Here is a 24,291-nt window from a genome sequence, read left to right as displayed (position 1 = left end):
TCATGGACATACTTATATTTACCTCATCTAGCCTAAAAAAATTATTATGCAATGTTCCTCTAATGATGATCTTATCATCTAATATTATTGAACAATCATTATTCTCAAAAACTAATTTATATCCACTAATTCTTAAACATAAAATAGAAATAATTTTTTTGATAATAGAAGGAATGAAATAACATGCATCTAATACAATAGTAGCTCCACTAGGGAGATGTAGAGTGATCTCGCCAATAGTCACTATAACAACTTTTGTTCCATTGCCCATCTTAAGATTAATTTTGCCTCTCACCAATTTCATAGGTTTTGCTAGAATCTACAACGAATTGTAAATATGATAAGCATTGTTGGTATCCAATGCCCATTTGTTATCATAAGAATCTAATAAATGAAAACTGATCATGAATGTACTTAAAGCTTCTCTAAGCTTCTGTTTCGCCTTCTCTATAAGGTACTCTTTACAGTTTCTCTTCTAATACCCATCTTTACCACAACAGAAGCACTGGTCTTTATCCTTTATCGGATTATTCTTAGCAACCTTTGCTTTATCCAATTTACCCTTGGCCTTGCCCTTCCTAAGTGATTTATCTACTTTCCTTTTCTTTCTTGTCTCACTAGTATAAAGAACTGTCTTCTTTTTCTTGATGGTGCTGTCAGCCTCCCTTAACATATTTAGAAGCTTAAGGAGTGTCACCTCAAGCTTATTTATGTTAAATTTTATAATAAACTGAGAAAAGGAGTCTAGGAACTGAAGAATAAAATCCATACACAGATTATCCTCTATGATCATTTCTAGACTTGTGAGTTCTTTATTCACTCAATCATCTTAAGGACATGGTTCTAAACCGGTGTCCCCTCAGCCATCCTAGCATAGGTGAGAGACTCTTGGATATCTCATATCGCTGAGTTATTCCTTATTTCTCAAACAATTTGTAGAGATGCAGGAAAATAGATCTAGCATCTATCTTTTTATGTTGTCTTTGTAATTCGAGAGTCATAGAGCCTAACATGTAATATTGAATAAGAGTGGAGTCATCTATGTACTTTATGTAGTGAGTAATCTTATTCTCACTTTGCACGGGTGTCGACAAACTCGACACATAGTGGAAAGGTATTAAAGGGGTACTGAGCAGCATTGGTAGCAAATAGGATTTGCAGTGACAAAAAGTGGTGTTTACAGTGAGAATGAAATAAGAAGTTGTGAGAAAGAAAAGAAAAAGGATAAAATCCGTAATATAAGGATGGTAAATAATCAAATAATATTTTATTACTTTTTAAGAGATGATCAATGATAAAAAAAAAAAAAAAAAAGATTATGGATTGATATGAACTGTCTCAATATGATCCCAATTAAGTCACACTTCAAGCTGAAGGCGACACTAAGCATTTGAATGCATAAACGAAAGCTCGCTCCCTATTGCAAGTGTTGAGTGTTCGAAGGTGTTTGATATGTATGTGGCGTGCGATTGGGTTGGTACAATCTTACACGACACTCCACACGCGTTAATGCAAAGGCGTTGAGAGTTGGCGATCCGTGTGTTAATAGCCTGCTGCTTTCGTTTTCCTTCACCTAACTAAAGCAGCACTTTTCTCCTGAATTGATTTCTTGTTCATCATTTAAATCTGCCTTTTCTTTTGCTTGGTCATTTAGCTAAAGCAGCTTACGACGACTCAGTAAACCATCGGCTGCGGGTACATCAATGTTTCACTTTATGACCGAAAAAGTACTTGGAGGAACACTTGAACATGGTATAGTTTATAGTTTGCATTTGGATCCTAAACCTAAATCTAAGACCAAATCATCTGGCAATATGTGAAGCAATTTATTGATGAGACAGGTAGGAAGGATGGATAGTGGCTCAGCTGCACTTCAATGACCCAGTGACCTAACAGCGACAGCTTCACGTTCCCATGGAAGCTTGTTAACTGTCACTCTTAGTTGCCCTCCCACAGAGAAGAGACGAGGAAGAGGAAGAGGAAGAGAAAAAGTTCGTGTTGCCTCCAGAAGAGTAACCGTCATGGAGGCCGAGAAGAAGAGAAAAGGTCAGAAGAAGCAGCGGAAGCTGTTGAGCTACGAGGAGCTGCCGGATTACATGAAGGAGAATGAGTACATCAGAGATCACTACAGGGCAGAGTGGCCGATAAGGAACGCACTGCTGAGCCTCTTCTCTTGGCACAATGAAACGCTCAACATCTGGACGTATGGCTCACTCCCCTTTTCATCCATCAAATGTCTTTAGCTGCTTAGATCTTGAAGGTTGTTGTGGCCACAGGCATCTGCTAGGGTTCGTCCTGTTCTTGGGATTCACTCTGCTGCATCTCAGTCATCATGTAGCAGAGGTGGCTGATTTCCTTGGACATTTCACCTGGTGTGTGTGCGCGCGTATACCTTGAATTAATCCAACTTCCTCCTTGAATTCTTTTTCCTCTGAGCCAATGTCAAACAAACAATTGATTCTAATGGAGATGTTCCTTGGATGCAGGTCAATCTCCACAAGTGCAGTGGAAAATGCCTCCTGCAGCCTGGGAAATTTCTTTGGAGTGAGTCATTTAATTTACCATGCTTAGGTCTGGTCTAAAAGATTAAAGAACAGGGATTTCCTTGATCAACCTCTTAGTGTTACATACCATATATCCTACTACTGATATGCCTGCCAAATATTGTGGGGTACTCATGTTCATATATCGACAATATACCGACAGATTGACACATAATTGAGATGATGTAAATCGTAGGATACTGATAATAATCTTGTGGTATTAAGAGCTTTCCAAGTGATGTAAATTCTGGGAAATTTTAGTTTAACCAAACAATCGGAAGGAAGCAAGCAGTTCATGATTACTGCAGTCAGTGTACTGACTGGTCACAGAATGCAGAAGTGTTGTGATTGACCCCCTCCATCAATAGGCACCCAACAAGCAAAGCCATTTTCCCAGAAGCAATTCAACCACTGTTGTTTGCATGGTGCTAAAAGACACAGACAACCAGCTTTGTTGTGCGAGACATAAATGCATTTGTTCCCTCGACTTATTATGTCAGAATTGTTGGGTAGGAGAATAGTCAGAGTGAAAACTGAGAATGGGGGGAAAGGGAGGTGAAATCTTAGAATGCTCTCAGAACACTCTCTTGTCATAACAAAATCCTCCAACTCTCTCTCTCTCTCTCTCTCTCTCTCTCTCTCTCTCTCTCTCTCTCTCTCTGTGGAATTATGAAGCAGAAGGGACTAAGGAAAGCAGGATCAAACAGTGTTGCAGAGTAAGGTTTTCTGAAACTTGTAGTAGAGCAGCAAAACTGAATCTTACTTACTGGCATGTGAGATCGAGCTGTTGTGCAATAACATGAGGTGGTCACTTGAGCTAAGTGAATGAGCATGAGACTTGTGAATTCTGTGTTAAACTGTTACGAAGATGATGCATGTTGTTGTGAACAGGAAGCAGCGGCGTTCATTAAGCTGCCCTCTCAAACCGCAGCCGCGTCGTCGCCTTCACATCCGGCGGCAGCCCAGTGGCCCTTCTTCGTGTTCCTCGGCGGCTCCATGTTCTGCCTCCTCTCGAGCAGCGGCTGCCACCTCCTCTGCTGCCACTCGCACCGCCTCAACCTGTTCCTCCTGCGCATGGACTACGTCGGCATCGCCGTCATGATTGTGACCTCCTTCATCCCCCCCATCTATTATATCTTCCAATGCGACCCTCACTGGCAGGTCACCTACCTCGTGGCCATCTCCGCCATGGGCTTCGTCACCGTCTTCACCCTCCTGTCGCCGCAGCTGTCCACCGGCGAGTTCCGAGCGTACCGTGCCCTGCTTTTCGTGGGCATGGGCTTCTCCGGCATCGTGCCCGCGGTGCATGCGGCCATCATGAACTGGGGCGAGCCGCGGCGCAACGTGACGTTGGCCTACGAGACGGCCATGGCCATGTCGTACTTGACGGGGACCATCTTCTACGTGACGAGGGTGCCGGAACGGTGGAAGCCCGGGTGGTTCGATCTCGCCGGCCACAGCCACCAGATATTCCATGTGTTTGTAATCGCGGGCGCGGTGGCGCACTACGGCGCGGCCGTCATCTTCCTCCAGTGGCGCGACCAGGTGGGCTGTGGAGGGGCTTCCTGAGCTCGGTAGGTGTTTGTTGTTTGTTTTGAATTGTGTTTTCGTTGATTATGATTCATAAGGGGCTATAGAAGTTATATAGCTCGTTGACAGGCAATTCCTAGATTTGTCAGGTTTGTTCATGTGAGAATATGTTGGACAGTAGTATAATTCTTGGGAGATTTGAACGTATACAAGTTCTAAATAAATCTGGTGAGTGATCAATCTGATGAATTGCATGTTTGAATTTTATTTATTTGTCATTTAGTTTTTTAAGAGATTCAACGATTTTTAATTCTTTTATTCACTAATACTTTTGTTTGATTATATATATATATATATATATATATATATATATATATATATATATATATATAATGTAAAACTCAAAAACACAAAAAAAAACCCATTTTCAGTTAATTTTTGCCAATTGACTATCCGCATTATTATATTGAAACTTGAATTGACATAAATATTTAAAAAAAATTATATAATCTGAAATTAATCTATTTTAAAATTTATCTATGCTTAAATTCAATAAATGAGGAGTCAAATAATGGATAATGTATAGGGAGCCTTTTAATTATTTAAGATTTACATTAGTTTCTAACATTACTTATGTAAAGAACTTGAAGTAGATGAAACGTCAAAATGTAGCTCCTCGGAACTCAAAATATAAGATAGAAATAATGGCCTTCACAACTTATCCACTCTCAAAGACCTTAACACATTGGAGTTGTGAACACGTCGCTATTGTTTACAATTTCCTTTAGACGATGAAGCTATTTCTACCTTCTTCAAATATTTTTTCAAGCTGAGCTTTTTTTATGTATCTTAACAGACAAAAAAAAAAAAAATCAATAAATAATCATAAAAATCCTTTTTTTAAGTTCAAACTTTGATGCTAAAGAGCTATTTGAAACAAGGCTTCACCAACATACAACCCAACCATTGATTCGAAGGCCACAACAACAGGTCTCGAAACAATCGACCACTTTGAGACTGCAGACACTATTGATGAACAATATAGCCTCACAAGTCTTCTGTCAAACAACATTTGTGATTGCTTCTGAGTACTGCCTAATGTCATGCTCATTTCCAATGGTCTATAAGAGCCGTTTAAAGTACATGATAATTTTTTCTTCGCGACAGATTGGGGAAAAAAAAAACAATATAAATTAGACAAGATGTCTCATAGAAATAACCCAAATAATACTAAGATTATAGAAGCATTATCTGTTCAGTAAATGCTCAATAATAAAATTAAATTTAATCCAATTAATAAAATTAAAAGAATAAAGTGTAGAATTCACCCTATCAGCTATCCTAAGAAATTATTCTATCCCTTCCTGCATGATTAAATCTATTTTCCAAAGACAAAATCTCAAGTATTCCTCCTTTATGGGCACGATAATACCTAGGTTGATGTAGTTTCGAACAACTTCATACAAGAATCAAGAAAAAAATATGAAAAATCTTAAAAAAGATTTTCTTAGAGAAAAATATCTTGCAAGTAAGAAGAGAAGATTCTTCTTTACTATATCAAACCAAGTAATAGATCATCTTTATTTTTAAAATGGAATAACCTAATTAAGATTTCATAAGCATATGATTAGTGATAAAAGATAAAATTTGATTGATTAGGGTAAAATAGATTGTATGTGTTTTTATCCTTAGATATAGGGCTTGTACCTCTTAGTGTGCTCAATATGTCTTATATTAAGCAATATATATTTTTTAAATTAATATTTTTTTATTTGTTTTCAAACTCGGTACTTACCAACAATATGAACACATAATACGTTAGTATCATGTGATATCTCAAGCCCAATCAACCTTTGTCTCAGACCATAATATCTATAATAATATTTTTATTACTAATGAGTTTACGACATAATACAATCAAGAATAAAGGAAAATAGCATCTCTTGGACTGCTATTAGAGAATTTCTTATCAAAATAGTTTTCCTAACCTCTTTGTGGATTGGATTAGAGAGTAGTATACAGTTTCCCTTATATACACCTATCTAGGTAATGGTAGCCAATTCGATTGGCTTTGGGGTCATCGAGGTATTAGATAATTCAAGGAAATCCTTTATCATCCTATATATTTATTTTTATTCAACAACTATTATCTAATCTCATTGATGATTTGGTTGGATAAAATCTCTTCACCCCCTTCAATATTAAAAGGCTTAAATTTTCACATTTGAAATTTACTAATGATATTCCTGATCTAATTTATTAAAAGGCTTAAATTTTGCACCTCCTGATCTAATTTTGCACCTCTTATTATCAACAAAGTTAAATCTAATTAAAAAAAACATAGTAATCATATGTCAAATATGGTATTTACGACTCCTTTTATATTAAGGAGGGTCCTGATCTTTTTAAATATCTTGAAACTTATATTTCATATAGTAAAATCTCTATCCTCCTACAACATGGTCTTGTAGATAGGGTGTTGAATAAGATCTAAGTTGACATCAAAATTACATATCTCAAGATTATAGATTGGTTTTTATTAACTCCATTTTCATTATTGGATACCTTAGAATTTAATAAGGAGAGATAATAATAATAATAATAATAATAGAGTTAATAAAATCCAACCTATAAACTTGAGATATAAGATCAAATAAGTTTATAGGATTTTTTACATCAATATTTCTAATTATCCTAGAGAGAATTATTAAGTACTTATAGTACTTATCGCTTATTAAAAGAAAAAGATAACAGTGATGATAACTTTTGGCAGTCAGAAGGTGATGTGAAATTTGAATATCCAATAGAAAATTAAAGTCTTTGCATAAAATTATTTCTCGCTTCATCTTATTTTTATAAGTTTATACAATATCCAATCAAAAATTAAAGTCTTTGTATAAAAATTATTTCTTACTTCATCTTAATTTTATAAGTTTATACAAAGTCATTATATAATTTATTTTCTAATCTAGTCTCTTATATTTTCTTTAAATATAAATTTATTTTAAAATTATGGGATAAGCTTCAATGCCATGTTGGGGTTAGTTTCATATTTTTTTTAATATTAGGTAAATGGGGCTTAGAATAATGAAAGGGGGAATCTAAGATCATCTAGTGTTGTCTATCTAAGATGAAAATTCTTTGATATTTATGATTGTCTCTTATCTATTTGGAGAAAGATAGTGGCTATTATTAATTAAGAACCTTATTCCACCAAGACTATTGAGGGAGCTCAAAATAAAATTTCTATAAAAAGAAATAATAGATGTTGGAAGGGTTTTCTATTAGATAGTAATGATGATTTTTTATGGTGCATATGTAGGCTATTCCCTGAAGGATACGCAGGCATAATTGATAGCAATGAGATCTACTCATAATCATATGAGATTATCCATTTAAGTTGAAGGGGCAATATTGATATGGAAGGGTCTAAAATATGCAAAAGAAAATTAAATCTAACTCCCATAAAGATAAATTAGATTATAAAAATCATATAAAGATTCTTATTGTATTCCTTTTTCTACTCAATTCATCATAAATGATATCAAATAGTTGATTAGTGGGGTCCACCTAACTAAGTTTACCTATGAGCCTAAAATAAATCTTAATTTTACACCTAAGTTGATCAGTCTTACCACAATTGGACAAGATTATCTCTTGAGATATTTTGAATGGAGATTATCCCTATCCAAGTTTTAATATGTCTCTTCTATAATATTAATAATCTATAGATATTTTATTTAAACAAAAATACATATGATACACTAATACAGCTTAGACATGTATAAATTTCGATGTGGGTATATGAGTATGATATTTCAAATTGAAAACTTTGATTATAATTAAAATTTATTATTGTTTTCGTTGTTTAGAATAGTTACTCTTTCTATATGATTACTATAATAAAACGAATAAAATTTTAAATTTATATAATATAAAATGATAGAATCTATTATTGCTAAAAATAAATTTTCATGGTCCTCAAACCGGATAGTTTTCCTGCAGACAAATCATGGTTCAGTGGAATGGATGAGAAAGCTACACTCCGACAGGTTTTCTCGAGGTAATGTAGGTTGTGCTTAGCTATACATATTATGGTATCATCTTTAATGAGCATTGCTCTGTTGTCTCACAACTATTTTACGTTAAACTATATTATTGGAAATGGATCTCTTCTCAATATTTCCTAACAATTTCTAACTCTCTTCCGGAGAGAGAGAGAGAGAGAGAGAGAGAGTGAGTGTGTGTGTGTGGTGACAACACAAGCGTATCTTACTAATTCATATTTTCTGTTGATTATTTTAATATTCATATTCTGTATTTTCCCTTCCCTTTTCTGGGATAGAGAACAGGTGGACAGTTTACATCAATAATTTAGTGAATGGTATACATACGTATAGTTTATCCAATTAAACTGAGCATCGAGATTCGTGTTCGAAGCATCCACGGTCCGACAAGGGTGATGAAGCACGGGAAGCAACGATCACGGATGGACACGACTATCAAAGAAGGGGCCCCCCACCCCCCTGCATTCCAAGGGGTGTGTTTCTCTCACACGCACATCTGTTGTGCGTGTCGTGTTGGCACCAAGGAAAGGAAGATTCCCTTTGTCTTCCTATTAATTCCACAAAAGAGAAGAAATTTAGGGAAATTTCGGGATTCCAACACTTAATTATGAAAGAGGCATACATTGTCAATGTGTTTGTTTGGCGGACTGTTTCAAACTTTCAAGAGCCGTTTCTTCTGAAACGCGTGACTCATGTCGGTTCGAGAGGACAAGTTGTCTACATATTTGACAAGTAAACGGCTTTACAACCACTGAGACGAGCTCGGCGACGTGACAAAACTTGGACGACACCTTAATTACCACGTAAAGGAGAGAAATAGACGAAGTCTTCTCTCTCTCTCTCTCTCTCTCTCACCGATGACTGTGACGTGAATAGCTACTTCCGTGGGACCATCTCCTCAGAGCTGATGCCACCAAGTTTCTTCGGGACGCGAAGAAGCCCGCCCGTTTCTTCCGCGCCGTCCGCCTACTCTTACTGCTCAGGGGCCCCGCGGCACTGGCCCGGTCGACCGAGGCAAGCGGCGGCCGCTCGGCCCCGCCTGTGTCCTCCGCGATCCCAAATTCCCCGAAGACCACAGTCCCCTCCGCCTGCTGCACGGCGGCCGATCCCTCGTCGGCCTCCACGTTGACAGCCAGTTTCCCGTTTCTGCTCGCTGCCAGTCGATCCGCGCACTCCGGCGTCACCCCGGAGCACCTCTTCACCTTTACCTTGACAAGCTTTGGGCACCCCGCCGCGAGGGCCTCCATCCCCTGGTCGGAGATGGGGCACCCCTTGATGCAGAGCTTCTTAAGAGCTGCGCACTTGGAGGCGATGCAGGCGACCTCGGCGTCCCCAAAGGTGTCGCTGCCGCAAAATGCGAGGCGTTCCAATCTGCAGCAGTTGCTCGCCATGAGCTCCAAGGTCCGGGACGTGGGATTGACCCCGATGAGGACCAGTTCTTGGAGACCGGCGCACCGCCGGGCCAGGGCCTGGAGACCCTCGTCGCCGATACGGTTCGCCCTCCACCCGTCGATGTGGACCTTGCGGAGGTGGGCGCAGCGGTCCGCAACAGCGGCGAGGCCTGCGTTGGTGCACTCCGGCGTCTTGACGAGGCGGAGGACCTCGAGATCGACGCAGACGGACAGGGCGGCGAGGCCGCTGTCGGTCACCTGCAGCCTCTCGAGGTGGATTTCGACAACCCCGGGGACCCTAGCGGCCATGTTCTTCAAGAGGGGATCCCAGTCGCCGGAGCAGCGGATGAGCTTGAGCGTCTTGAGGTTGGGGCACCCGGCGATGAGCGGTGCGAAGCACTGCGCATTGTAGAGACCCTTGAGGCAGACGGAGCGGAGGGAGGCGGCGCCGGCAACGAGTTCGGCGGTGGCGGACGGGTCGTGGAGGCCGCGGAGGCGCTTGATGGAGAGCTCTTCCAGGAGGGGGCACCCGCGGAGGACGGCGTCAACACCCTTGGCGCCAAAGGCGCAGGAGCCGACGGATAGCTTGCGCAGGCCCGAGCAGTAACGGGCGACAGCGGCCATGCCGGCATCGGTGAGGGCGCCGCAGGCGCGGAGCTTGAGGCTGGCAAGATTGGGACAGCGCGCCGCGACGAGGGCAAGCCCCTCGTCGCCAATGCTGTCGGTGCGGTTGCTGCATCGGAGGGTGAGTCTGGAGACGGCGTCGAAGCGGGCGAAGATGGCAGGAGCCACGTCGAGGAGCGCGGCGCGGGCGTCGAGCGCGAGGCGAAGGCGGCTCCGGCCCTCAACGGCGAGCCACCTTCGGCACACCAGTGAACAGCGCTTGCGGTCACCAGGGCCAAGCGACTGGAAGACGAGGGCGAGGCAGTCGTCGGGGAGGTCAGCGGTGTAGTCCGTCGCGGTGGAGATACCCGCCACCACAGCCGGCGGCGAGTCGGTGAGACGGCTGGAGGCGGATTGGCCCATGCACGGCGGGGGACCGGGAAGTGTGATGATGAAGCCTGGTGGTCTTGTAAGTTTTATGTCGTCGGGGGAAACGGGAGAGAAGGCGTCGAGTCCACGACGTAGGCCGCTCTTGTTGCGTTTATATACGGAGATGGTAATGTGGCCGTGGAAGACGAGAGAGAGAGAGAGAGAGAGAGAGTGGCGCGTCAAAGGGAGGGTGCGCGTAGAGACCAAAGACTGGGCTGGGACGAAAGAAAAGGGAATGGGGTGCGTGCAACAACGCGGGAGTAAAAGAATGGGCGGGTAGCAGACGAACCAAAATTAGAAAATTGGTTTGAGTTTGACCGATCACATGCCAGTCAAAACAGGAGACCTGTAGATGGGGGTAATATGTGTGTTCGGAATGAGAGATAGCCATACAAGGAAGAGTTGTTGATGCCGTGGTTTCATCGACTGGGTTTACGGAGTCATACGCCACTTTAGCTTTCCGTGGTGGACCAGTGAATACCAAGTCTTCCCCCTCGTACACCCACGATGATTTCCAGTGCTGTTGGGAATGCAATGAGATGACGAAGAAGATGATGATAATTTCCTCCTCGGAAAATATTGGAACATCCAGAAGAGTGGACTGTGGCAACGCATTCCTGACTGAGTTCAGAAGTCAAACCATCTTTAGGTTCTTCCGGTGGATTGTGTTACAGACATTCAAAGCTCATGGTCGTTTTTGAGACCCTCCCTCCATTTTTTCGGACCAACCCGATCATTATAAAGATTGATTATAGCTTACTAATCAGATCATTGAGGCCTTACAAAAATAAAAAACTTTCAACTCCTTATTTGTTATCTTGAATACTTTTTCCTTTTCTTTTTGGGGATAAAATAGAAGAGAAACATCCTATTCTATTTGGGCAATTTATATAAAAAAGTCCTCAACAACATAGTTTTATTGGATGACACCTCTTTTTATTTTTTTATTAAGAAATATTTTTTATTTAAAATATAAAAATATTCTCAAAATTGGATCAATCCTTTTTATTGAATCGATTAGATTCGAACTGAATCGATCTAAGAGCTAGCTTGATATGATTGTGGTTACAATGTGAATCAAATGGATTCAAGTCGAATCGTATGAAGTTAATCAGGTCGACTCAAGTTTGAATCAAAAGACAAAGATTTACACGAGGGTTACACTAATGTAATTGGTGGAGACCGCCTCTCCCCCCTCTACTCCTCTTTGTTAATGAATAGCGATGTCCCCTCTCTAGTTGTAACAAACTCTTATGCTCCTCTCCTACGATGTAGTCTTTTGCTCCTCTTTAGTATTTGTGAATAGCGATGACATCTTTCCTTCTCCACTATCTCTATGGTATTTACACAATATCCTCCCCTCTCTAGTGGTGGTAAACCCCTCTACTCTTATATGATATTTGTGTCAACGATGACCTCATTTCCTCTCCGACTATGAATGATAGTGTATTTGTTACCGATGGCATCCTCCCTTTTTTTGACAACAAACTTCTATTTTTTCAAGAAAAAATGATAATTTTTTTTAAACCGATTTTTAGAGTTCTCAAAGGTTTTTATATTTATAAGAGGAAAATGATTAATCATTTACTAATTCTTGATATTTATATTTTTGGCATGTTTTGTTAATTTTAGTTAAACAAGAGGAGATTGATGATCTAAAACTAAAAGAGAGTCTTGTTCATAAATTATTTATTATTAAGGTGTCTAGATCTTGGGTCTGGATCAATAAGATTAGTAAATGTATTCATGAGTAATGTGGTTATATTTACAACACCTTCTAGGATTATCGTTGATAGTCTTCTATGTTTATGGTAAGATTTAAGTTGATTAATATTTGTTTTTAATTACAATAAGGTGTGAAATTATAAATATAATTTTCTTTTAGAAGATTTTTATTTGAAAATCTCATTTTGGTGTTTGTATAATTATCTTAAATAGTTTATAATTTTTATCTTAATTAATGAAATTAGACAAACATCTGTTGCATATTTTGCTTAGTGAAATTAATTTATAGATACTAAACATTTAGAATAGTCATTTTCTCTGAATTTTTTTTTCTATATTTGTTTAAACTTTAGATATAATGTCCTATATTTATAACATTTAATTTTGTTTATAGATAGAATGACATCACTATCCTTTCGACTTAGGGGTAAGAAAGCATATCAAACAACTACTATAAAGAATATAAATAATAATTTAATGATTTATATTAATCATTATTAAATTATATACAACCAATACTTTTTTTATGTGTGAACTCAAAGATGTCTGAATCATCCATTCTTCAATCTTGACCTCTTCTTGTGTCACCCACTCAACCTCCTCTTGTGTCACCCTCTCATTTATTATAATATTAATTAATTTAAGTATTTTGTCTATGATCTGAAGTTTAGTTTTGCAAATATGACATGGATGAAAGAACACACTATTAATGTTTGAAGTGATGGAGAATAATCACATAACTAATTCTGTTGAAGATGATTCAAATGTCATATGTGAATTTATGGCATATATTGACTTGTGCTTAATTATTAATTATTTATTTTCTATGTTTACATGTGTTAAAGTCCTAAGTATTAATTTTGGTAAGTCATATTAGATGGTGAATTTAATTTATTTATTCTATTTTATTAATGTATCATTTATTTATTATTTATTAGTTCATAATCTTTGTGATACTATTATTCACATATGCCATTGGTGCTTATCAACTCATTGTTGACTTACATATATTTAGTGCCATCAGTGGAGAAGACTAGACATTTGCGTTCACATTTAGTGAGGATAAGATTATAATCTCAAGTTTAAGCTTAATTTGAGCTCCTTGGTTGTGGAGGAAGGACAATTCTAACGGGTGACCTCGAAATGACTAATTCAAGTACTAATTATTTTAATATCTATATATTATTATATTATATTCTAAAAAGTGTTTGATTTTATTAATATCTTTTCGTTGTGATAAATTTTGTAGGACAAAAAGAATAGAAGGATACACTCACTTGATATATAGAGTTTACGGTCTGGTAAATGTTTCGTGATTCAATTTAGTACAACTAATAACTTATCTAAAGAGATTTACTAAATAATTTTTTGGGTACAATTAAAAGAAAGGTAGAGATGACACCTATCAATTTCAAAACATGAAAATAAATGCTTGATTGATTGAAAAAAGATATAGTAGAAGCTATAGAGGTATTTTTTTAGTTATTTTGAATTAAGTAACACAAGAGATTTAACTCCAAATAATTATTTATTAATTAATGTCTATAATATCTTTTTCCAATCAAAGTTTGACTATCCTCGTACTCAGAACATAGCTAAGTGGATACTATAATGAATGAATTCAAAATGGAGGAATTGGAAATGTGATTTAAAATCCATTCATTATGATAGCTTGAAGTCTATGTCCTTTCATTTAAAAAATATTCTTGATAGAGTTCATAAAGACCAATGGGTCAGTCTCAGTGCTTATTAGAACTTTGAGGAAGGATAGATATATAATACTCTTGAATTCAGAATCATATCGTCTTGGGTAAATATTGAATTTTATAGATTTATAATATTTTTTTAGAATCTTAGCAAGAGAAATAAGGTCAACAGATCAAAATTATGCCGGGTTGATTGATAAAAAGTTTAAGTAGAATTTTCATAAACATTTGATGTATTTTTTATTTACTAAGAATATTATCTTTTATTATGGAGACATGGAATAAGCCAATTAGAGATGATATTTTTATTATTAATCATAAAAAAAGATACAATGCTAATAGATGAAGATGTAGCAAGAGTAATTGTATATACAACTCGAGCATTTCGTTAATGTCATGCTTCTTATATTTTTTTTATTAATTTTTATTTTTATTAATAATATATTTATTTTTATTACAGAAACAAATAAAGAATCTTAAGACAACAACATCTTGAATCATATGATATTATGTATGATATTCCAGTAAATGAAGAGAGCATCGGAGTAACCAAAATGGAATTGAGTAGGATCGAAGAACAATCCTGTTAATTATATGAACCAATGAGATGAGAAAGATGAAGGAAATTGAATAAATATTGAATTTTACAGCGAAAAAGGAACTTCGATAAACAGTCTTCTTGTTCGGTAGAAAAAAGGAAATTGTACAGGGAAAAAGATGAAGCAAGTTTCAGGAGTTCAGTTTGTACTCTTCTCCTCTACTGTGTTGATAAAGATTGAATAATTATTTGCTAGAAGAACTTCGATATGATCGAGTGACAGCTACCCGATTCGGTTTTACTTAATTATCATGAATTAGTGCCGCAGCAGTTGACGTTCCTGCTTCTGCTGCCAACGGAAACCAATAGAAAAGCGAGGTCAAGAAAGAGTCGCGGTTCGAAAGCGAAGAAGATAAGAAGATTCAATCTGGAGTTGTGATCTGATCTGATGATTGCATGATTATAAACCGGTGTCAGTTCTTATCGGAAAGAAGGACAAGACGTTCCCGCCACGAATCAGGAGGCAGAAAAGAAGAGTGGATTAATACACGTAGGGACGTCCGCATGAATTGGTTGTGGGGGCTTCGAATGATAAAAACGCATGCACCGAAGATACGACGACTCCAGCCGCATGCAAGTTGGCAAGTTGGGCGGCACCTCTTTAGTTAATATATTGGGTCTTTTTGCTCGAACAATAATCTAAGGTGATTACTGCCGAAAGCTTCCAAAAATTTATTAAAAAAAAAAAAAACATCCTTCTGAACTGCTTAAATTCGATTTTGATGCTTGTGTACATATTTAGAAGACACCCTAGTCGAGTTAAAAAAAATAAATAGGATAGAATTAACGTCCACCTTATCCGATATAATACCAACTGAATACCCATGAATTCATGCATTAATTATGATAACAACTTGATTTAGTGTCAGTAATTATGATTCCTCAGTTTCGTCTGATATCAAAGGTAAAATGATAGATATATTTTTATTTTATATTGGATGAACGTATGACTCTATCCACTTACATTTAAATATTTTGAACCATATGATTTAAGTTCACTAAGTTAATGATTTTATTTTTATTTAATCAAATCACGATAAATTAGTATCAGAGGACACTTAGAACCAAGAGGCCGAAGGACTAAATAAAAAAAAATATTTTAAATATCAATCTTTTTGGCTAGAGTTGTTTACCCATAGTAAAAGCGTAGCTATTTTTCGAATTTGGCTGTGTTAAATTAACCTCTATGCCAAGCAAGTTTTTCTTCTGTCATTGTCTCTGACATCTATCCATCTTCTCGTGTACTGATTGTTAGAAGAGGATAGAAAATATAAATTATAGAAGAAGCTGTTTGCATTGATATATTCTCTTGTTATTTATATAGGTTAAGAGGGAGGATTTCTCTCGATAGAGTAGAGAGATTTCCTTAAACAGTTAGGAAAATCTTATATGCTTTCATGTCCTCGCAAGATGGTGCTCCTATCAAGGATACCAATCTTGGATCGATGCAATATAAAAAGTTTACAAGCGAGAGGCTTCGTGAGTGAGTCGGCTAATTGATCAACCGTATATACATGAGAAACACGAAGTTGATGACGGACAACTTGATCTCGCACAAAGTGGAAGTCGATAGCAATATGTTTCATGCGAAAGTGGAACTCCGGATTAGTGCACAAATAGGTAGCTTCGACATTATCATAATATATTGTAGGAGTGGAATTGATGTTGAGTTCCTTGAGTAGATTTGTGACCCAATTGAGTTCTGCAGTGGTAGTGGTAATGACATGGTATTCAGCTTCAGTTATAGACCATGCGACTATCTTTTACTCCTTAGAACTCCAACTGATTGAATTAGCACCAAAGAAGACAATATACCCCGATGTGGATATTCTATCATCAAAATTGTCTGCCCAATCGACATCGAAAAATACATGAAGATGAAGTGGAGAGTGTTTACGAATAAAGATACCATGATTGAGGGTCCCTTTAAGATATTGTAGGATTCATTTGATTGTAGACCAGTGCATAGTAGATGACCTCTGCATAAACTGTGATAATTTGTTGACTGCATAGGAGATGTCTGGATGGGTGAGAGTTAAGTACTGTAAAGAGCTAATGACGTAGCGGTATTAAGTGGGTTCCGTGGTAGGACGTCTATCAGATAATTTGAGACCGCATTTGCATCATGCATGTTTGTTTTTAATAACAAATTTTGAATGTACTTGCGTTGTGATAAAAAGAGACATGAAGATGTGAATGTAACTTCTACGCCTAGATAGTAGTTCAAGGGTCTTAGATCTTTAAGCGAGAATCAATCTGCTAACTGTTTGATGAATGCTTGGATTTCTATGGGATTGTTGCCTATGACAATAATGTCATCCATATATACCAGAATATATATTGTGTCTCCATGGTGTTATTGTAGAAATAACGAGGTATCAGATTTGGAATTGAAAAAGCCAACTGAATTAAAAAAAGAGCCAAGTTCAATGTACTAAGCTCTTGGAGCCTAACGAAGTCCATAAATAGCTTTTCGAAGTTTACAAACATGTTTTGGATACTGAGGATGAGTGAAACCAAGAGGTTATTATAATATCCCTCACTTTTAAAAATTTATTAATAAAGATTTATATGTAAATTGGAGGATCTATATGTAAATATAGAAATTTTAAGGACTAAATTGCTAAGTTGCAAAATGAAAAGAAAATAAAGAAAATCGAAAATTTTGGTTTTATCCTACCGCCTCCCACGCTCTTTGTTCTCGAGACAGAGAGAGGAGCGGTGGGGTGTGGGGAGAAGAAGAGGGGAGAAGAGAAGAAAAGAAGAAGAAGAAGAAGAAGAAGAAGAGAGGGAAGAGGGAGAGGAAAGAGAGATAGCTGTAGCAGCTAGGGCTGCAGCACCTCTGTTTCATGTAGGAGGAAACAGAGGAGTTCATGTGTGGGGGCGTCGGGGAGGAGAAGAGGAGAAGAAGAGAAGCAGAGGAAGAAGAAGAAGAAGAAGAAGAAGAAGAAGAAGAAGAAGAAGAAGAAGAAAAGAGGAGGTGGCTGCGGCAAGGGCTGCAGCGAGGAGCCGTGGGGCGTTGGGGAGGAGAAAGGAAGAAGAGAAGAAGAAGAAAAGAAGAAGAAGAGGGAAAAGAAGAGAGGAGGAAGAGGAGGGAGAAGAGAAGAATAGAAGAAGAAGAAAAAGAGAGGGAAGTGGGAGAGGAGCGAGAGGTGGCAGCAGCTAGGGCTGCAGCACCTCTGTTTCCTGCAGGCAGAAACAGAGGAGACGAGGTGTGGGGTGTTGGGGACGAGAAGAAGAAGAAGAGGAAAAAGAAGAAGAGAAAAAGAGAAAAAAGAAGGATGGCTACGGCATGGGCTGCAGTGAGAAAGTGTGGGGTGTCGGGTAGGAGAAGGGAAGAAGAAGAAGGAGAAGAAGGAGAAGAAGGAGAAGAAGAAGAAGAGGAAGAGAAGAAGTAGAAGCGGGTGAAGAGGCGACACCTTTGTTTCCTATAGGAGGAAACAGAGGAGAGGAGGTGCTGTTCGTCGGGGAGAAGAAGAAGAGGAAGAGAAGAAGAAGAGGAAGCATGAGAAGAGGTTGTGATACCTCTGTTTCCTGCAAAGGAAACAGAGGAGAGGGTGTGTGTGACGCCGGGGAGGAGGAGGGAAGAAGAAGAGGAGAAGAAGAAGAGAAGGGAAAGGAGGAGCTGTGGCTGCGGCAGTGGCAGCTGCAGCTGGAAGAGAAGGAGAGGAAGAGATGGTGAGGAAGAAGAGAAGAAGAAGAAACGAAGGAGAAGGAAGAGGAGAAGGGAAAGAAGCAGCTGCGGCTGTGGCAGATGTAGCTGTGGCAGGGAAAGACGAAGAGGAAGGAAGAAGAGAAGGAGAGGAAGAAGAGAAGGGGAAGAAGGGGCTGCGGCTGCGGCGATGGCAGCTGTAGCTAGAAGAGAAGAAGGAGAGGAAGATGAGCAGGGGAGGAAGAAGAGGCTACGGCCGTGGCTGAGGCTGCGACTACAGTAGTGCAGCTGGGAAAGAAGAGAAGGAAAGGAAGAAGAGAAAGGAAAAGGGAAGAAGAGAGGAAGAGGAGAAGGGGAGGCAGCTACGGCAGTGGCAGCTGCAGTTGGAAGAGAAGGAGAGGAAACAGAGCAGGGGAGGAAGAAGAGGCTACGGCTATGGTGGTTGCGGTCGTGGCTGCGACTGCAGCTGCAGCTGCTAGGTTGGCTGCGGTAACCGCGGCAGCGGTGGTGGCTGCAGCAGCTGCTTTTGGGAAAGAGAAGAAAGAAAAGGGAAAGAAAAAAAGGGGCCGTGGCCGTGATTGCGGCTGCTGCGGTGGTGGCAACTGCGTCAGCGGCAGCTGGGTTTGGAAAAGAAAAAGTAGGAACGAGAGAAGGGAGGAAGGAAGTGGTGCAGTGGAAGGGGCTGTGGTTGTGACAGCAGCTACGGTCGTGGCTACGACTGTGGTAGTGGCAACGACGATGGCTGCGACAGCTGTGTTTGAAAAAGAAAACAACGGAATGAGAGTAAGAGAGAGCAGGTGACTATACCTCTATGTTCTGCATGAGCTGTAGTTGTGGAGGAAAAAGAGAAGACATATATAGAACACGGAACAGGGAGAGGACACGGAGGAAAAGTAGAAGGATTTGGGCTGACACCTTCTTTGGATCTTCGGATCGAAATCTTTGAAAGGCAAGTTTCCTGATTGTTTCTCCAGTAATTGTTTTAATTTTTCTTATTGCAAGTATTATGATCTTCCTCGTGCAAGTGTTCTTATCTTTCCTATTGCAAGTGTTCCGATCCTTCATATTGCAAGCTTTCAATTCTTTCCTATTGCAAGTTTCCCGATCGTTTCTCCTGTAATTGTTCTAATTTTTCTTATTACAAGTGTTTCGATCCTTTCTATTGCAAGTGTTTCAATCCTTTCTATTGCAAATGTTTCAATCCTTTTTATTGCAAGTGTTCCGATCCTTCCTATTGCAAGCTTTCTAATCTTTCCTATTGCAAGTGTCCTGATCTTTCCTTACTGTAATTTTATCTCTACATTTACTTTGAATATGAGGAACTTTAAATTATTCTAGCCGTGCATTTGATATATCTCCTGTTTAGACGTAACGATCTGAATCTGTGCAACTTCTGAGATTCTGGCCTTTTTACCTTGTTATGATTATAACTTTATGTATTGACCTCTGATTTGGACAAAAATTATTTGATCAGATTATAGACTCATAAACCTTTCTTTTGATAGCTTTCTTGAGTATATTGGAACACGATTGATAGTTTGAATCATTTGTTCAATGTGCCTCTTGAATTCTGCCAGAAATCGAGCTTTGGTCGATTTCACATATTCTGGTTTCATTCATTTGGAAATTGATATCCTTTAGGTTTCTTATTCAATTGAGCTTTATATTACTACTTTGAATTCTTGTATGCTCTTGTCCTACATGTATTTGGATACTTAAATCTGTTATGTAAACTTCATGTTTGTATCGTAATGTTTCATAAAGGCACATGTACATTTCGTTGTTCCGCATATGCTTCTGATATGTCCAAATTTATTGTTCACAATACCCTTTTGTACTCTAGTGTTTGTGGGATTATTTGGACCTTTTGCCAGAAATGATAAAGGGTATGTGCTTAGAGCCCGCGATGCTCTAGATTATGTTTGGTGGTCATTTAGAAATGGATAGACCATATTATGTTTGGAATCCCACTTCACCTTCTATCTGTTTGATATGAAATTCAGAGCCGACCTAGCACTTGGGTAGGGTGAGAGGGCTCGAGTAGGAAAGGACTACCCGTGGATGGAGTCGAGAACTCATCATGGCGTGGAGCCACCACTGAGTTAAACCTCACATGCACTTTGCTAGGGTACGACGTCTAAGCTTCTGTTTCGTATTTTGTATTGATATGCTCCAAAATATTTCCTATACCATTGATATACTTCAAAATGCTTCACATACCATTGATATGTTCCGAAATGTTCCATTTGTCATTGATATGCTTCGGAACATCTTGTACGCTATTGATATGCTCTAATTACTCTATGCTCCATTTGTTATGAACCAAATATGTTATGAATGAAATGACATTTGCGATTCTATATCTAATGAGATGATATCCTTGAATCTTTTGGATTCTGTCTTGCATTGTGATGTCTTGTTTGTTTGAAACTGTCCCTTCTCGTGCTATATATGCTTTGTTACTTGCTGAGCTATTTTTAGCTCACTCCGTTATTATATAAATATTTCAGGTCAGCTTGTCATTCTTTGAGATGTTTGAATTGGGCTGAGGCAGTGGAGAGCTATTCTGAATTATGGGCAAGTCTTGTTGGTTATTATGTTATTGTTGTATAAGCATATTTTGTATGTAATGAAATATTGTCGATGAATCGAAATGGATATACTGTGTAAAAGTATTAGAAGAACTCTCTTATTTGAAATTTCGGAATGTTAAGTCTAGTTTACGATGATATGAACTTGTAGTAAATGGTTGGAGTTTTGATTGTATAAATTACTTAGCTTATGGATTTATAAATGTTGTTCATGTTTGTTAAGTTGGCTTGGGTTGACATAAATGTGAATTATCGGATGACGTGATATATGATTATAAACTGCACAGGTTTTATAGATGTGAATTTGATAGAATGTTTTTCAGTGTCCTCAAATGTGTATTTGGATCCTGGATGGATTTGTGTTGAAATTGTTTTAATATCATGGATATTTGAGGGGCGTGACAGAGGTGGTATCAGAGCATGATTTGAGGATCATTGAAATATTTGATATGTTGACGTGCAAAATATATTGAGGTCTAGTGAACTAAAATGATCGGTGGAAATTTTCTTTGATGTATTTTAGGAATCTAAGATGATGAGGACATTTGGTCCTCCGATTTCATTTGTTTCTAATTAATTAAGGGGAATGAAAGGATTGATCGGGGATATTGAATCAGAGTGGCGCAGCAGAAGCATGATGAACATAATTTCATTGGTGGTAGAAAAATGGATGATGCAAACAGAGAAGATATTGTTGAATCTCGTATTTTGATGATGAAACTACTTGATATATGTTTATGATTTAATCTGCGTTTTGAGTGACGCAGGGTGCTTCGATCAGGATGAGACAATTAAAGCAGGAACATCATGTTGTGCCGGAGGAACATGTCAGAAGATTGGATGTCGGGCCGGTGGATCGGTCGACGTATCGACAGAAGGCTTCGGGCCGTGGACTCGGGCATCGGGCCAAGAAGAGCAGGTATTGTGCTAAGGATATCGGAGTTGCGGAGTCAACTGGTCGATTGGGCAATAGGCTGCAGGAAAGGACGATGCGCCGAAGAATCGGACGAAGCGTCGAGGGACCAATGACATGCCGGACAACTTGGTTAATTGCTTAGGATTAATTGTCTCGATCGAAGTTTTTGTTTTGTGTGTGCAGGATTAACTACGATGAAAGTAAGACATGCAGCAGGAGTTGTGCCGGAGTCATGACAATGATCACATTGGGAGTTCGAGAGCTCGACGGAAGTTCGGACAGTCATCGGAGGTTCTGCGGGAACAAATCCGAGAAGTCCAGAAGCTTGCCAAAGGAGCTCGTCGGAACTTGCCAAGTGGATCGTCGCAGTCCAGGAGTTTGCCGGAAGTCCGCAGGAGCATCACCGAGGGTTCATCGGATGATCGACGGAAGTTCGCCGGAAACTCGCCGGAAGAAGCGAGTGACACACCGAAGCAAGCTGCAGAATATGTCTTAGGAAATAATCGTAGTTAGCACTTTGATTAAGTTAGAAATGGGAGGTGATCCCATTAGCTTAATCCTAGGGCAATTGGGCCCCTGAAGAACTCAAATTGGGTCGAATGGTTCAACCCATTCGGACCCAGGTTGCTGTGGGAGGTGCAACCGCCCAGGCAGGGAGGTAGCACCGCCCAGGCTATGTCTCCCAGCGAGACTGGGTGGTGCAACCGCCCCAGCCAAGAGGTGCAACCGCCCAGGGCTCAGTCTCCGAGCGAGACTGGGCGGTGCAACCTCCTATGTCAGGAGGTTGCACCGCCAGAGCTCAAGTTTCGAGCTCTGCCAGGCGGTGCAACCTCTCCAGTCAGGCGATGCAACCGCCTGAGCTCGGTCTTCGAGCTCTGGCAGAGAGGTGCAACCGCCCCTGACAGAGGTGGCACCGCCCAGAGGCTCAGTCTTCGAGCTCTACCAGGCGGTGCAACCGCTCCAGTCAGGAGGTGCAACCGCCTGATCCCGGAATTCCGGGATTTGATTGTTTTGAGCTCCAAATTTGAACTGGGTTGGGGCCTATAAATACCCCACCCATTCAGCACTGAAAGCATAGAACACACACTCGAAATCTTGCTATCTTTCTGTGTTTCTTAGAGCTCAAAACTGCTAGTTCTCCTCTTTCTATTCTTCAAGTTTGAGTTGTAAAGAGGGGAGAGAAAACTTCTGTAAGGGTTGTCTCCTAAGCCCGTCAAAAAGAGTGAATCTGTAAGAGGGTAGTTGGCCTTCGCCTATTGAAGGAAGGCTTCTAGTTGACGTCGGTGACCTCGTCGGTGGAGGAAGCCAAAAGTGGAGTAGGTCAAGACTGACCGAACCACTCTAAATCTCTGGTTTGCTTTTATTTTAAGCACTTTATCATTACTGCAAACCTCCTACATAGCTACTGCTCTCTACGCTTTTACGAACAAGTTTATAAGTTCTGATCTTTCTGAATCTGCATTCAGACGTAAATCGGTGTTTTCGTACGATCCTTACATTGCAGTTTACATTTACGTTTTGATTCTATTTATAACTGCAAACTGTCTTCTGCGCTTTTACGAACGAGTTTCTTTGCAGTTTACGTTTACGTTTTGATTCCATTTATAACTGCAAACTGCCTTCTGCGCTTTTACGAACGAGTGTCTAAGTTCAGATCTTTCCGAATCTGAGTTTAGACACAAACTGTGCTTAGACGCAATCTGCGCTTAGACGCAAACTGCGCTTAGACGCAAACTGCGCTTAGATGCAATCTGAGCTTAGACGCAAACTGCGCTTAGATGCAAACTGCGCTTAGACGCAATCTGCATTTTGACGCAAACTGCATTTAGACGCAAACTGCGTAAACTGCGCTTAGACGCAAACTGTGTTTAAACGTAAACTGCACTTAATCATAGGTAATCTTAGAATCGGCTTTTGCATCAAAATAGTTTTTATCGAACGAACGCAGCTTTCGTTTTTAATCGCTGAAAGATTTCCGCTGCACTAATTCACCCCCCCCCCCCTCTTAGTGCTCTCGATCCTAACAATTGGTATCAGAGCGGGGTATTTCTCATTTCGGATTTACACCCGAGAGAAATGGCTCTTCAAGAGGGCTTTTCGGTCTTTCGTCCACCGTTCTTTAACGGATTGGACTACACTTATTGGAAAACTCGAATGAGAGTTTTCTTGATTTCTCTAAATCTGGATTTATGGAATATCGTTGAAAACGGTTTTCAACTTCCCTCTAAACCGATGAACGAATGGTCGGATTTAGAGAAGAAGTATTTTTCTTTAAACGCAAAGGCTATGAATGCCTTATTTTGCGCTTTGGACAAAAATGAGTTCAATCGGGTTTCTTTGTGTGAAACGGCTTTCGATATTTGGCGCACTCTTGAAATCACGCACGAGGGAACTAGTAGAGTCAAAGACTCGAAAGTTAATATTTTACTGCATGATTTCGAGCTTTTTCATATGAAACCAAGCGAAACCGTTGTTGACATGTACACCCATTTTACGGATGTCGTCAATGGTTTAAAATCACTTGGTAAAAGCTTTTCGGA

The 24,291-nt window shown here is 39.5% G+C and overlaps 2 protein-coding genes and 1 long non-coding RNA gene across 3 annotated transcripts; 2 read left to right on the top strand and 1 right to left on the bottom strand.

The window, feature by feature from the left end:
- Positions 1-1,892: 1,892 nt before the first annotated feature.
- Positions 1,893-4,286, top strand: LOC135594317 (heptahelical transmembrane protein ADIPOR1-like). The gene is made up of 4 exons (XM_065084713.1): positions 1,893-2,203; positions 2,277-2,372; positions 2,487-2,544; positions 3,435-4,286. The coding sequence occupies exons 1-4, from the start codon at positions 2,022-2,024 to the stop codon at positions 4,110-4,112; spliced, it is 1,014 nt and encodes a 337-aa protein (XP_064940785.1). The 5' UTR covers positions 1,893-2,021; the 3' UTR covers positions 4,113-4,286.
- A 4,553-nt stretch (positions 4,287-8,839) lies between these two features.
- LOC103998361 (F-box protein At1g47056) lies at positions 8,840-10,762 on the bottom strand. Its single transcript, XM_009419817.3, has one exon. It carries the CDS (start codon positions 10,555-10,557, stop codon positions 8,992-8,994), a length of 1,566 nt encoding a protein of 521 aa, XP_009418092.2. The 5' UTR covers positions 10,558-10,762; the 3' UTR covers positions 8,840-8,991.
- Positions 10,763-17,326: 6,564 nt separating this feature from the next.
- On the top strand, positions 17,327-20,973 carry LOC135593461 (uncharacterized). The gene is made up of 3 exons (XR_010479606.1): positions 17,327-19,193; positions 20,248-20,372; positions 20,755-20,973. It is a non-coding gene; the product is annotated as an uncharacterized LOC135593461 (long non-coding RNA).
- The last annotated feature ends 3,318 nt before the right edge of the window (positions 20,974-24,291 follow it).

Source organism: Musa acuminata, chromosome BXJ1-9, assembly GCF_036884655.1.
Source record: "Musa acuminata AAA Group cultivar baxijiao chromosome BXJ1-9, Cavendish_Baxijiao_AAA, whole genome shotgun sequence".
Taxonomy (NCBI): Eukaryota; Viridiplantae; Streptophyta; class Magnoliopsida; order Zingiberales; family Musaceae; genus Musa; species Musa acuminata.
This window is presented reverse-complemented; position numbering and strand designations above follow the sequence as displayed.